Source organism: Alligator sinensis, unplaced genomic scaffold (assembly GCF_000455745.1).
Source record: "Alligator sinensis unplaced genomic scaffold, ASM45574v1 scaffold863_2, whole genome shotgun sequence".
In the NCBI taxonomy this organism is placed as follows: Eukaryota; Metazoa; Chordata; order Crocodylia; family Alligatoridae; genus Alligator; species Alligator sinensis.
This window is the reverse complement of record NW_005842780.1, coordinates 149,532-165,078: the sequence shown is the minus strand read 5'-3', so window position 1 is coordinate 165,078 and position 15,547 is coordinate 149,532. Positions and strand designations below refer to the sequence as shown.

The 15,547-nt window shown below is 44.4% G+C and overlaps 1 protein-coding gene across 7 annotated transcripts in view; it reads left to right on the top strand.

Annotated features, from left to right (window-relative positions):
* Positions 1-10,369, top strand: part of ING5 (inhibitor of growth family member 5) — a 43,244-nt gene extending 32,875 nt beyond the window's left edge. For all 7 annotated transcript variants that reach the window (XM_025216975.1, XM_014525295.2, XM_025216976.1 and 4 more), the window contains 4 exons: positions 293-436; positions 1,626-1,768; positions 5,912-6,077; positions 8,364-10,369. In XM_025216975.1, coding sequence (XP_025072760.1) covers positions 293-436; positions 1,626-1,768; positions 5,912-6,077; positions 8,364-8,623 — 713 coding nt within the window. In that variant the 3' untranslated portion in view covers positions 8,624-10,369. The remainder of the gene's footprint in view (positions 1-292; positions 437-1,625; positions 1,769-5,911; positions 6,078-8,363) is intronic.
* Positions 10,370-15,547: the final 5,178 nt, after the last annotated feature.

Below are 15,547 nucleotides of genomic sequence, written 5' to 3'. Positions count from 1 at the left end.
TCTTTCCCTCTGGCCCAAACAGATTAGTGGGGTGTAGGCCAAGAGTACTCCACACATCTTGGCTTGAAGGGTGCCCAGGGTTTCTAGAAATCCTTGCCATGAAAAGGATCCATTAAGTAATAGGTGCTACTTAGCATTTTACTTGAAAATATTTGCCATCTCAAACATTTCTAATAAGTGTTTAAGCACATATTCTGTCTATTTGTATTTGCTATACTCCTGTTTTGAGCTAGGTAATATTATCTTCTCAACAGTCTGGATTTTCCTGATGCTATTTGTTATTTGTTGAAAGGTTGTCAGAGTTTTTCTCAGATTTTGGAAACCTTCACTACCTGCAAGAGAATGCTAGGGGAGATCCTATCTGCATATGAGTTCATGGATGACAGGTGCATGAAGTTGGTTGTGAGCCACCTCAAGCTGTCCAACCCTGTGACAGGTACCAAAATTGATATGCTATGCGTAAATAGGAAATTGCGACGTAAGACTCTGCTCTGATGTCAGGGATCTAGACATCTTTATTTTACTGTAGAAAAAGGCTTGGAAATGTGAAATATGTCTTGGATGTTATTTTCAGAAAGTGTTAATGAATATTGGACCAACTGCTTTGTTGACCTGAAGGAAAGGTTGCTCCAGGAGTGGGAGGAGGAATGCAGTGGTGGAACCTTATATGAAAGTCAGCTCTGTCATGAAGTAATAAACTTTCTGCTGAGGTTTAGAAAAGTATTCAGCCAACACGTTGGAAAGGTTAAAGGGTTTCTCCAGGGATAGTCCTTATGAAATGCTGCCTGTCTTTTGTGTCTAGGAAGAAGACATCATCCTAACCCAGGTGTGAATTTTGTTGAATAAATTCAATTGATGTTCTGCCATAAAGTATCTCTAAGCAGGTCTCCTAGTCTTGTCACTTGTCAGGATCTGACCTGGCATCATTGCAGTCGTGACATTTTTCCATGGCTAGGGTTTACATTTCATTTTGAAACATTGGTCCCATCTCAAGATCAAGGGTCATATTAAAAGTGATTACTGGAAAGGTGATGTATAAAACAGCTGATGCAGCATCAGTGCTATAGGGCACTGGAAGCAATGTGGAATGTCAGCATGAAGGGCTTCTTGGTAGAACTTTAGTCTTGATATTTCCATTCCAAAAAACATGTGGTCACCTTCATGATATATGACATACATGTCAGGTAGCAAAGTTTATTTCCATGTTTATGCAGAGTCCCACTCTGAAATACTCCCTCTCAACACAAAACAGATGTTTTCATAAGATCAAAAACATTTTCTGAATCTTCAGCCCTAACAGACATGACATCCTTTCTGTCCTGTTTAAAAGTCTCTGCCTTCTAGCCAAGGGAGAGTGCAGAACCATTGTTCATGAGGGAGACTTTCCACATATCACAGCACTGGAGGAACCCAGAGTTACATGACTTGTGCCTTTGCAATAGAATCCCTAGAGAGAATGGTGGAATAATACCAAATATTAGGAAGATCAGTTATCCCAGTTGTCTGCTTTTTTACAGCAAGAATACTTTATTTTTTACCCAATGACTTCTCAAGGTGACATTTAGTCCCCCAAATGAAGTCCCTTTTACTGACTGTCCTCACGTCCTGTTCTTTCTCACTTCCAGAAAGCCCCTTTTTTATTTTGATTGAAACGTCAGGCTCTAATTCTACCCATGATCAAGAAAAACTGAACAACTTTCTGGAATGTGTCATGGCCTCTGGTTTGGTGACAGATGGGACTGTGGCCACAGATGATAAGAAAATAAAGGTGATTTCCCATCCTACCCTCCTATAACAGATTTCAAATCATGCTTAACAATGACAGATGCTTGCACAGTTTGACATTTGGCATAGAAGCTTCCAGGGCACCTGAATGAAGGAAAACCTTTAGTTTATTTACCTGGTGAATCATATACACTAGTAATTTTCTTTGGTAGCCTTGAGGGTGGCTTTCCAATGTACTGTTTCCTTCCTGGCTCTCTTGTGGTTACAGAATAAATATTGAATCTTCCTACTCAACATATACAATTCTGTTTAGAACAAAGTAATAGAGAAAGCCCTCTATTAGCTAATGTTGCAAAAGAATATACATCGAGTGGATGAAAGGCCTGGATTAAGCCTGTGCTAAAAATTGGGAAGGCTTGTAACCTTGGTCTGTACCTGGACTCTTTTTTCCATTTAATATGTTATAACACTGGGCATGTCTATACAAGATGTTTACTAGGGAGGGCTGTGCAAAACAGCACTGTTTTGCTTTAACTTCTGTTTCAGTGTTTCAACGGAACTGTTTTGTTTCATTTCGAAAGCACTGTTCTGTTTCATTTCATTGAAACTTTCGCTGTTTCAACATTTTGCCCATAGGTTATTCCACAGCCAACGTCGGGAAGATCAGTGCTGCCACTGGCCCTAGCCGGCAGCTCCAGCTTCCTGTGATCTGGGAGGCAGATTGGGAGCCTGCACCCCCGGGAGTAGCCTGGCACAGCCCCTGCAGCCCTCCCGGGGGTGCGGGCAAACGTCTGATCTATATGCTGGATGACAGGAGGCTGGTGCTGCCGGCTGGGACTGGCAATGAAGCCAAGTAAGCCTGGCTTTGAAACTTGAAACGTTTCGAGTGCCATTGTTTCATTTTGAAGCTGGTTTCAAAGGCTTCTGTTTCATTTTGATTTCTCTGTTTTGAGCTCAGAATGGATCGAAACAGCTTTGAAATGAAACGCCAGCAGAAATTTCATATAGACCTAAGGTATACTGTACAGTTGGTGTTTACTGTGCAGCTAATTAGCCTCGGCGTTTGCATGTGCACCCCTATTAATTTGGAGTAAACTGATTTTCCTCAGCAGGATAGTAATTGTAAATATATAAGTACTATCCTGCTGTGGAGTAAAAAACCCCACAGCAGTGCACATGTAGACTCTGGAGGACTGGCTGAAGCACGAACTATAGACCCGTCAGAATCATAGAGCAGATCCTTAAGGAATCCATCTTGAAGCACTTGAAGGAGAAAAAGGTCATTAGGAACAGTCAGCCTGGATTCACCAAGGGCAAGTCATGCCTGACCAACCTGATTGCCTTCTATGATGAGTTGACTGGCTCTGTAGATGCAGGGAGACCAGTGGATGTGGTGTACCTTGATTTTTAACAAGGCTTTTGATATGCTCTTCCACAACATTTTCACAGGCAAGCTAAGGAAGTATGGGCTGGATGAATGGATTGTAAGGTGGATAGAAAACTGGTTGGAACATTCGGTTTAGAGGGTAGTAATCAATGGCCCAATGTCTAATTGGCAGCCGGTATCAAGTGGAGTGCCCCAGGGGTTGGTCCTGGGCCTGATTTTGTTCATTGTGTTCATCAATTACTTGGAAGATGTCACAGAGTGCACCCTCAGCAAGTCTGCAGATGACACCAAGCTGGGTGGAGTAGTAGATACACTGGAGGGTAGGGCTAGGATTCAGAGTGACATGGACAAATTGGAAGATTGGGTCAAAAGAAATCTCATGAGGTACAACAAAGACAAGGGTAAAGTCCTGCACTTAGGATGGAGCAATCCCATGTACCAGTACAGGGTCAGGGCTGACTGGCTAGGCAGTAGCTCTGCAGGAAAGGACCTGGGGGTTAGAATGGACAACAAGATGTGTATGAGCCAGCAGTCTGCCCATGTTGCCAAGAAGGCTAATGGCATCCTGGGTTGCATTGGTATGTGTGTTGCCAGTAGGTCCAGGGTAGTGATTATTCCTGTCTACTCAGCACTGGTGAGGCCACATCTGGAGTACCCCCAGTATAGAAAAGAGGTGGATAGATTAGAGAGAGTCTGGTGCAGGGCAACAAAAAAGGTGAGGGGGCTGGGGGACATGACTTATGAGGGGAGGCTAAGGAAACTGGGCTTATTTAGTCTAGAGAAGAGGAAATTGAGAGGGGATTTAATAGCAGTCTTCAACTACCTTGAAGTGAGGGTTTGAAAAGAGATGGAGCTAGACTGTTCTCAGTGGTGGCAGATGACAGAACAAGAAGCAGCAGTCTCAAGTTGCAGCAAGGGAAGTCTAGGTTAGATATTAGGAAGAATTTTCTCACTAAGAGGATAGTAAAACACTGGAACAGGTTACCCAGAAAGGTTGTGGAATCTCCATCCTTGGAGGTTTTTAAGACCCAGCTGGACAAAACTTTGGCTGGGATGATCTAGTTGGGCATGGTCCTGATTTGAGCAGGGGGTTGGACTGGATGACCTCCTTGGGGTCCCTTCCAACCCTCATTTTCTATGATTCTTTGATTTCAGTGTGGGGGCTACCTGCTGGTTAACCCCACACTGAAGCTTTCTCGTGCCCCAGCCAGCCTTTCCGCAGCACACTGAGCCAGGGGGAGTAGCCCCGGGCTGGCAGGGTGACCCCTGAGCCCCTCTGCCAGCCAGGGCTGTTCTGACCCAACTCTACGTGCTGTGCACATATAAGTTCTGGAGCTTGTTGCTCTGGAGTTAATTGCTCCTGGGTACATGTTTAAACAGTGCACCTGGGTGTAATTAAATCCAGAGCAATAAGCTCCAGAGTTTGTTTATGCATAGTAATAGCACATGTCGATGTTGCACTCAATGTATTGGAAGTATATTGAGGGTACTTTGACATCTGTAATCCTTACATGGTGATCAGGGCCTTGCTGTGCGTAAGCAAACTACAGATGCATCACACAGATGGTCTTTGCCCCATAAAGTTTAAAATGTAAGTACAAAACAGAGCACTAGATTAATACAACAGAAAGGGAGAGTGCAAAGGAATAATGAGACAGTGGGGGTCTGCATAATAAGCGGTGCCCAAAGTGCCCCAGATGCCTGATCACTGCTGCTTTTTTGTCAGGATTGTAGCAGAATGTAGTTTTAATGCTGACAATGAGGTAGCTTAGTGGAGTGCTCTTTCCACAGTCTACCCTTCCCATAGCTTACTGCACCAGCAAGAGACCTGGCTGTTGGCCTTTCATTGGAGCGTTTGTAGTTTAAGATGCCAAGGTAGTTCACATGATGTCATTCTCTTCTGAGAAGCAGGCTTTGTGATGTAAAATAGTATCTTTTATTGCTGTGGTAGGCAACCATTTCAGGCTGTGGGCCAGAATGGCCCACTCTGGGTTGAAGGAGTGTGGGTGGGTGCTAGATCCTTGTCACTGCTGCCCTTTATCTTCTGAACAGCTTGGGGAAAGTGCCCACAGCAGGCATTTCTCTCCCGGCAGCACGGGGAGAGCACCCACAGAAGATGCCACTCACTGCTGAATGCTGCCAAAGGTTCCATGGGCCATAGCCAGGCCATAGGCTGTAGGTTGCCAACCCCTGCTTTACTGGATAAACCTTGTAGTCAGGAGGGACTAAAAAGCCTTCGGGCACAAAATGCCTTTCTTCAGATCTGGAGAAGAAGCAGATGATGGCCCAATAAAAGATGTTCCCTTACTTCAAACATCTTGCTTCTTACATGTTCCCTGGACCGTCATGGCTCCAGTGCTTTCCCTTCTGAGGCAGGAACTAAATACACTGAAAACTGGCAGTGAGGGGGGCACCCAAAGGTTTCTATGGACTGAGACGGATGCTTTGGCCCAGCTACACATGGGGCTGGCACAGTGGGGTGCTGTAGGACAGCACTGAGGTGCATCAGAGCTGGCATGTGCAGCAGTAGGGTATTGAGAAAGTTGGTTATTTTAACCTTCACCCATTTATCTGAAATAGAGATTGCCTGTCTGGAGGTGCCAAACAAATGTAAATTGAATCTCTCAAGAGCCATAAGGTTATTAAGTATGCAGAGGGAAGACATAAGGCCATCACAGTAGCCCTGACAGCTGAGGAATTGTTCTTCCCTTCTATCCCTGTGTCCTGAACAGTGAAATCTGAGGTACTCTGTTTTAATTTTTCTCTCTCCAATTCATTGTTTGATCTCATGAATCATAGACATTGTGGGCTCTGAGGGAGAGGATCACAGAGGCCCTCACTTATGATGGCTACGTTTTCAAATACGACATCTCGCTCCCTGTGGAGAAACTGTATGATCTTGTGATTGACACCAGAGTTCGACTGGGCAGGAGTGCCAAGAATGTGGTAGGCTATGGCCATCTAGGTGAGTTGAAATATTGAGAAATGACACAGGTATCCTCTTTCAGGTTAATTTCGGCTCTGGGTTCATTCAAAGAGTTAAAGAGTACCAGAGGTATAGCCATGACAGGATGTATGAAAATTTAAAATTAAATGGAACAGTATTGGAAAGTAGTGGACTCCAATGCCAGTGGCGTATTTGATCCCAGAACATTAACAACCCATCTGTTTGTAGTGCAGTACAGGCAGTCCTCAAACTTGCGACACAATTGGTTCCTGAAAACCCCGACTTAAGTTGAAGCGTTGTAACTCGGAACCAATTTTCTCATAAGAAACATTGTTATAAATAGGGGATGGGTTCCTGAACCAAGGCCTGATACCCTATTTTCACTAAAAATACCCCAGAATTTTGCACTCGATCAATTATAGATGAGTAATATAGCTACATTAATGTATTTATATTGTAAATAGCAATCATATTGATTTGGAAGGACTTCTTTGAGGTGACTTTGGACTTTTTGAAGGGTTCTTGGCTGGAGTCTTCTCAGGAGTCCTGGCTGCAGGTTTTTCTGGAGTTTTGTCTGCTTTCTTAAAGAAAGTGTCCAAGCAAGTTTGGACAGATGTTCTCCAGGGAGATGGGTGACACAGCGAACTTGTCTGCTGGCATGGCATCACATTGGATCAAGCATTGTAAAGTCGAAACTGATGTCATAAAGTTGAAACGGTGTCAATTTATAAACCTTGTAAGTGTGAAACATTGTAACTCAAAACATTGTAAGTTGAGGACCGCCTGTATATTAAGTTACCCAGTGATCCATTGCCTTCTGCTTCCTTATCCAGTCAATTGGGTTAGGTTATTTAATTGTACAACACATTTGACTTGTATAGCCCAATAATAAATGTTAGTAAACACCACTCTGATTAGACCAATTATGGTTGAGCTGTTAACTCACCAGAACAACATGGTTAAACTAATGCAGCTTAGAAAATAAAAGAGTTGAGACTTTGAAAGGGATATGAGAAACTTAAACAGTGAAATTTGACTTCAGTGAGTGCAGAGGCCACCAAATTGGTTGCTTAATAGCAGAGCTGATCTAATAATCATGGAGAAGCAGTAAACATTTTCTGTTTGTGTACATTTTAGAGAAGTGTTAGATGTATTAGACAAGGGGCTTATTAAAAGAAGAGGTTTATCTACATAAGAATCAGTTATACATTTTAGCCATTAAGATCAAGTTATTTCTATTGTGAGAACTCTTATTCCAAAGTATAAATGAACCACTAAAAACTTCAGATTTATCTTTGTGTATCTGGGATCCCAGATATTCCGTAAGTATTTAGATGCAGGTAAAGCTATTACTGACAGACAACCCCAAATAAAACATTTTGTTTTGTCCCCTTTTGACATAATCCAGAGCTTCATTTAAATGGTTTCATAAGTATAAAGAGAGATTTAAGAAATCATGTAGGGCTAAGTGGAAATGTTGCAATCTTAATGAAATAATGTGAAAGAAAAGCTTGTTGCACTATATTTTAACCTTAAAAACAACGTTGTGGCTGAAGTTTTAAATTACAAAATCAAGAAATTGAAAGCTCCTTCCCTCTACTTTTATGAGGGCTTTGCACAGGAGCAAGGAAGCCGTTTGAGTTATTTGAGCACATAAATTGTTTCAACAGAGGAATCAGTATTTGTGGTGTGTCAGTCTGTGACGGCTCTCTCTGGGCGTAACAAAGGCTGTGCTGTGTTCCATAGCAGAGCCAGCAATGAGGGTCCAGAGGAAGGCCACTCGTATGGTTAGGGGCTTACAGGACAAGCCCTGTGAAGAGAGACTGAGGGACCTGGACCTCTTCAGCCTCCTCAAGAGAAGGCTGAGAGGTGATCTTGTGGCTACCTACAAATTCATTAGGGGGTGCAGCAAGGGATCAAAGATGCTCCATTCATCAGGGCGCCTCTTGGGGTAGCAAGCAACAATGGTCACAAACTCACAGAGAGCCCATTTAGGCTAGATATCAGGAAAAACTTCTTCATGGTAAGGGTGACCAAAATTTGGAATGGGCTTCCAAGGGAGGTGGTGCTCTCCCCTACCTTGGGGGTCTTTAAGAGAAGGCTGGATAGGCATCTGGCTGAGGTCATCTGACCCCAGCACTTGTTCCTGCCTAGGGCACTCTTTCCTTCCTAGGCAGGGGGTCGGACTCGATGATCTTTTGAGGTCCCTTCTGACCCTAGTGAATCTATGAAACTTCATAGCTGGGTCTTTTGGGTCTTTTAGTAGAACCATCTCAGACATAACTCTGTTGTGCTTTCTTCCAGGAGATGGAAACCTGCACTTGAATATCACAGCTGAGTCCTATAGCCATTCCTTGCTGGATGCCATTGAGCCATTTGTGTATGAGTGGACTGCAAAGTATAGTGGCAGTATCAGCGCCGAGCATGGACTGGGTTTCAAGAAGAAGCACTACATTCAGTACAGTAAGCCCTGGGAAGCTGTGCTGCTGATGCAGCAGTTCAAGGCCATGCTGGACCCCAAAGGGATTCTGAACCCATACAAGACACTGCCTTCTAGTTCCTGAGGACTCTGTGCTGCTGAGAAATGTGCATATACCCTCTTTTAAGGAATGTCTCTAACTCAGTAATTGCACATTAGGCAGAAACAGGCTGATCATAAATGTGAAATGCAGCATTACTCATTTTATTATCATGATGAAATGGTAAAGGAATGCAATCACTCCTCTGAGAGCTGTCCATCATCACTCAAACCCAAACCCTCTGGAAAGAAGAGACCTCTGCTGGCCACAGTTACATGGGCTCCTCCTTGGACATGAAAGTTCATGTGGAGAACAGGTATTTATATACATGAGGTTCCTGCCTGACAGTCCCACCCTCATTTTGATGCTCAGTGTTGTTTTTCATCCCACTTTACCTGGTGCAATCTTTGAAAAGGTGTTAAATCTCTAATGCTCTGGTGTGGTTTTTCCTCTTGGTGGTCTCTTGCTTCTGTTGTTTTATTTAGAGCTTATGCTTGTGAACACTAGTGACAGAGCTGCAAAGCAGCAAGAAGAGAATGTGAGCAACATCTAGAATTTTTTTTTTAGACTGGCTGCATTTTCTGTCATAGGTTTCTTGTTCAGGAAGAGGCCAGGTGAGAACTTTTGTGCTTTTTATGCTATGGAGCAGAACAGTCGGCAACCTATTTTCATCTCCTGCACCTGTAGTTTATTGCTCCTTTAGTTTAGGTCTCCTTCATTCTTGGCACCCTCATTGATGTAATAGAGCCCATAATCCTCTTGTGCATAGACTTGGTAGACTCCCTGAAACAGCCCACAGTCTCGTTAACCTGGTAATTATGTATCAAGCCAGACTGTTTTGATATCAAAGATTGCATTGGGGCATCATGAAACAACATGCAGATTTTAAACAGCATCTAGTTATGCTCACTTGTTGGCAATGAAGGGGAAGAAAGGAAAGAAGAAAATATGTGAGTTAACTCAAGTGCATAATTTAGTGTTCACATATGTCCTTGTGAGTAGGGCTGTTTAGGTACTTGACAGAACTTTCTCATCCCTGATACTTTTCTCCATGGTGCAGTACAGAGAGGAGTCTGGTATGGGCATCAGTGGCACAGAAAGAAGGATTAAGAAGATGACCACATATTGGTTGTATGGTTCCCTGCCACTTAGTTACTGGCAGCTTGTCAGCATCAAACCATATGAAAGCAAAATTCCACGTAAAATAGAGGGTTGGTTGTGGGGATGGGTGGTGGGATTAGAGAGCAGATTGTATCCCTAGAAACTCACTGAAACAGACAGGAAAAGATGATGGAGGTTTCAGCACTTACTCATGTATGCCTGGCCACCGTTTTCAAGTTGCTGAGGTTAACCAGCAGGAGCATTAAATAGGAAAAGGCCTTTCTGGACAGGGGCACGAGTAGACAGCAGAAGAGTAGATGCCACCTACACATGAGGTGGAGATAATTATGGTTTCTCATTTGTGCTGCACACCCAGGAACCTCTCTAACTTCATAACAGACCTCACGTTTTATAGAGAATCCTAAATGCAGTGGAAAACATTCTCTGTCAGGGGAGGTTTGACTCTTAAAGACTTGACTGCATTAAAAATATATAATTTTACATTGTTTTAATTTACAGATTACTGTATACAAATAATTTGCCTGTGTCATACTGTAGTCCAGGTATAGACTTCATTCTGTTTCTGAAGAGAACACCTGGTACATCTTCACATTGCAGTGCTTTTTCTAACACATGTATGTATTTTTAATAATGTAAGGGTTATTAGAAATAAATCAGTTTTTAATCTTATGATTCCAGCAGGCAAGTTTTTGTTTCTCATATCCTTACTGGAAGCAGGACTTCTTTGTGCCTCACCAAAACCTGCAATTGGTGCCTAATGCAGCTCTGTCAGCGGTACAGGGATTATTAAGCAAACAGGTCTCTGGAGATTCCTTGAGCAGAATGGGTTTCCCTGCTTCAAGAAACATATAGTGGGTAGGGCCAGAGTACTACTATGCTCTGGCTGTTCCCAGCTGTTTTGGTGATCCTTATGAGGTGCGGGCAGTAGCAGGTGCCAAGTCCAGTTTAGAGGAGCCAAAATCTGGGGAAGGCATAGGTAGCTCATGAACTGCTTCTTTTATTCTTTCCTCATGGGGCCTGCACCAAACTCAGCTGGAGGAATTAGAACTTGCCCCCTTCCTGGGGTTTGGCTTTACTAGTTTTCTTCCTTAGATTGGTTATTCAGAAGGTTTCTTTGCAGACACCTCTGTGCGCTGTATCCCAGGTCTCTCTCTTCACAGAGACTTTCACCCATCTGGTCTCCTGCAAGGATTCTTAATGCATTTATGTGAGTCATGAGCAGTCCTTGGAGTAGACTGGGACTTAAGTCCCCAGCACCACCACCTCTCCATCCCCCAGGACATAGAACTGATAGGCCACAATGTCATGCTCACTCTTGTGCTCTCCATCTGCCCTTTTGATACTGAATTCTACTCTGTTCTGTGGCACAGCTTAAAAAGGAGAATTGGAGAGTGCCGTCACCTAGGGGCTAGTGTTTATGGCATGCAAAATGCAGCAAATGTGAGTTTTAATTTCCTCATGCCAAGGTGGGAATTGAAACAGCCTTCCCACATCTGTAGGCTATTCTGTAAATGGGTAGGGCATTGGGAACCCCAACCTTCGTATACAGCTCCTCAGTCTGCCATGGTAGCTGCGCTTTGTGAGGAGCCCAGTCCTGTTGGTGTGTGGTAAGTGTGCTCTGCAAACCACTCCCAGATTGGAATAATTATAGGAAAGACCATAACAGCAATGCCAGGTATTATGCAAGAGGGTTCAGGTGCCATTTACACTAAGACGTCATTGGTTCAAAAAAATTGCTCCTGTTGAATTCAAGTCAAATGAGTTAACACAATGCAAAACCTTGTGTAGATCATTAAAATCAATCTAATCTTAAGAATGTAACTTCCGTTAATGGACAGAATGACTTGGATTCTGTCCAAAGTGGATGATGAATGTGGGTAATTTCATGCTTTTGGCTTCTCACCTGGCTTGTTATATGATCTAATAATAGAAGGGAGACCAGAAGAGATCAGAGGATGGGAGAAGGGGAACAGAGAATGGATAAAAGAGTTGAGAGGACTGAGAAACTCAGGTATGGGGAAAAACCATGGAAAAAGAGCAAAATCTGCAAAAGCACATTAAAAAAATAAAGATGGAAAGGAGGAGGAGAGGGAGAGGAAATGGGCAGATAAAGAAGGGTTGATGTGCATGCTTCCCATCAAGGTGCAACATTAAGAGGTGTTCAGTGAAGTAGGGAGTAAAGCCGAACCAGAGCATTGGGGACCCTTTACATCTGACTTGACTAGGGACCCGTGCTTCAAAAAAGTTACTACTGGACATTTCTTGCTAGCATGTAACCACTAGAGGGCAGTACATTCATAGGTGCAGGACACTGGTGCAGGTGCACAGAAATGGGAGGACAGAACAGGTGAGAGTAGATGTTTGGGGACCTCACTTTTGTTAAAATATTTTGGGAAGACAATATTTTGGGAAGGCAAAAGACCACAGTAAACAGTAGACTTGGTAAGGTATGTTCCATTGTTCCCTGCTTTGTGGCCTTTTAATCTCCTAATTTCTGTTCTTTACAGATGGTTTATTTATGGAACATGCCATTGTTCTGGTAATTTATATGCGGATCTGTGACAAATGCCTGGGACTCACCCGGGTGGTAAAAAGAGGCTGGACTAGTTGTGTAATAGGACTCAATTGCTCTTTTCCTCCAGAAGGGGTCACAAAGCCTTCAGTGTGACCATATTATGTTACCTGTGTGAAAACAAAGCTGCTGCACTGTAAATGCGACAAGGCAACTCCTGATCCTTGATGCCATGGGGGTTGTGCTGTTGGGGCCTTTCTGAAGATTGTTCAGTTCAGACAGACTCCTACCCCAGAGCATGGGGTTCAGCTACAATCATTAGGGTACGGACATCTACTTAGATGGGTCATGCTGTATTATGGAATACAGTCAGGGGTTTATTAGCCTAATTTGTTGTTTATCTTATGTGACAGCCTAGAAGGGCTTTTATGGAGGGAGGGGCTCCACTGAGTGAGATGCTGTAAGTAGTATATAGGCTCACTTCCCTTCAGTGCAAATGTGACAGGTGGGCAGGATTGGAAGTCCCGCCCCATCACCCTGCCCCCTTTCCCATAATATGGCATGTGACATCACAAGCCCTGCCCCACCCCAGTCGCATGGTACATGACATCAGCAACTCTGTCCCCAGTCATATGGTGTGTGACAGCAACCCCAACCCCAGTCACATGGTGTGGGACACCACCACCACATGGTCCATGACATCAGAAGGACAGCCATTCTGCTTTTGAGAAGGCGTCTGGAGATTATTAAGCCTCACGCTAAAAAATGCAGCGCAAAACATAGCCAAAGGCATGATCGGTCACATCTCTGGAGCTGTCCTGGTTAAGGTGGTCAAGCCGGCAAAGCAGGAGGGGTCTGGCCTCGTGTATATTCAAAGAAAGAGCCTTAAAAGAAAGAGAGATGCACCACACTCCGGACGTACAGGACCTCCTCAACCCCTTAAAAGGAAGAGATTAAGTCGACGGGGCAGCCATACACGAAAAACCAAGAAGCAGCCTGGGAGAAAGAAGGGGTGCTCTCCTGGAGGAAACAGAAATATATTTTAATCGCTATGGCCTTTGTTCACTGTGGATTTGAACGCGCCAAATCTGAATGTCATATTGAATGTAATAGTTTGAATGCTTGTAATAGTTGCCCATTAGCCAGTTTAGACAAAAGGGCGAGGTTCATCTTATCTAGGTTCGTTGCTTGTTTTGCTTGGCCTTACAACGAATGTACTTACATTCGTGTAAGTAACACGTATTCGTGGTTTTTGTACTTGGACAAAAACGTTGCATCAGTCTTTGGTCTCAAACTGCTCTCTTTTGGACATGAACAAAATCAGTTCAAGCAAAAGACGTTTATTTTTGGTGCGGCGCCAATGTGCAGGTTTTGAAAGCTCTCTCTGAAGGTGGCGGTGTCTACCTGCAAAAACATTGTTATTAACACAGGCCCAGACAGTTGCAAGAAATCACCCCACAAAACTCATGTAAATTATTTACCTCTGCAGAGTCCCTTGAGACAGAGTTGTCCACGCTCTCCATAGGCAGGTCTGATATGGACTGCCCGACTTCTGTCACGGTCCCTGGTCTTGTTTTGGTAGACTTGGAATCCATCTCACGCTCCTGAATCTCCTCCATGTCTGCCCCTGCTTGCCTTGGCGCAGTCTCGGACAAACGGAGGGCTCCCTTGGGAAAGCAGATAGAGCTGGTGGGCTTGCAGCCTAAGCCCCACCCCTCTACTCGCTCCAGTTGGTCCGGCATTGTTCTTGGGGAGGCCTCTGAAACCCCCGCCAATTGGTCGGGGGTGGTGGGGCAGGTTGTTAGAGGATCACCCCTCCCCCACTACCCCACAGGCCACGCTTGTGCCCGGGGTCTAGAGCAGTCTAGGGCCTGATAGGTCATAACTGTACCATGTGGTCTTGGGTGGGTCTTGCAGCATGAGGGGGTGGGCTTTTGGGGCTGCATGGGCTGTCCTTCTGATGTCATGGACCATGTGATGGTGGTGTCACACACCGTGGGGGTGGGGTAGACTTGCTGGTTTCACACACCATGCGACTGGGGGCAAGGTGGAGTTACTGATGTCACACACCATGTGACTGGGGTGGGGGCAAGGTTTGTGATGTCATGCACCATGTGATGGGTCAGGGGGAGGGGCTTGAGTCACACACCATGTGACTGCGGTGGAGGTGGGGCTTCTGGCATCACACCTTACAAGGGGAAAGGGGGTGGGGTGATGGGGGCAGGACTTCTGGTCCCACCCACCTGTCAACTTTGCATTGAAGGGAGGTGAGCCTATATCAGGGGTGGGCAATTATTTTGGGTGGAGGGCTGCTTACTGAGTTTTGGCAAGCCATCAAGGGCCGCATGACAGGAAGCCAGGGGCAGATAAATATTAATTTTCTAGATTTTTTAGGGGTCCCGCGGGCTGGATAGAATGGCCTGGCAGGCCACATCCAGCCCACGGGCTATGTTTTACCCACCCCTGGCCTATATACTACTGCTGAAGATGTGCTCTTCGAGCAGGGACTGAATCAACAAAGGGTAGAAAAGAAAAAAGAGGAAGGAGAGAGACTTAGCAAACTCAGGTGTCCTTAGCTACTAGCAGGTGGCCCATTAAATATACTACATTGACTCTTTCTGTGCCAGCTGTTTTATTAACAGAACTGAGAGTGGGAGGAAAATGAGCATGAGACAAAGGAGATGTGTGAAGGAAACAGGGTTTTTTCTTCAGTTTGGTTTTGTCTCTGGATGAAGGGCAGGGTTTAAGGACAAGTAACATATGTTGGGTGTGTCAGTACAGGTTTATATTAGTGAGTTTGTGCATGAGGAAGTGAGTAGGAAAGCCCGTAGGTGTTGTGTGAAAGAGACCTGTTGTATCTTGCTGTGTTGCCAGGGTATTTTCTGTTACTTTTAAAAGCTAGGAGGAGGCAACATTCAGATGTGGCTCTATCTTCATTTAGGATTTTGGATTCAGCACTTTATGCTTAAGAGGAAAAATAAGCAGAAACAAAAGCCCCGAGAGGGGGGTTGGCAAGACACAGAAGTGACTGTATGAGAAGAATGGAAAACCTTGTCTTGTTATACCCAGGAGGCCTTAAAGCTTGGAGTTAGTCAACTTCAGTATTATACCTCTTTTGCAGTAATGTAAGGCACCCGTTGCATTAGAAATATAAAGCCCATCCTTGAAGCTGTAGTGTTCACAAAAAATGTATTAGAAATGACTGAGAAGACTGTGTGGCTTTAACTGTCTTGCACTCTTAACTGTCTTAAGGTGCTTGGGCTCAGTTGCAAACATCCCAAACCCATCCTGGTAACCAGAAAGGTCAAACATTCCCCCTGATCCAGTGGCTTTAG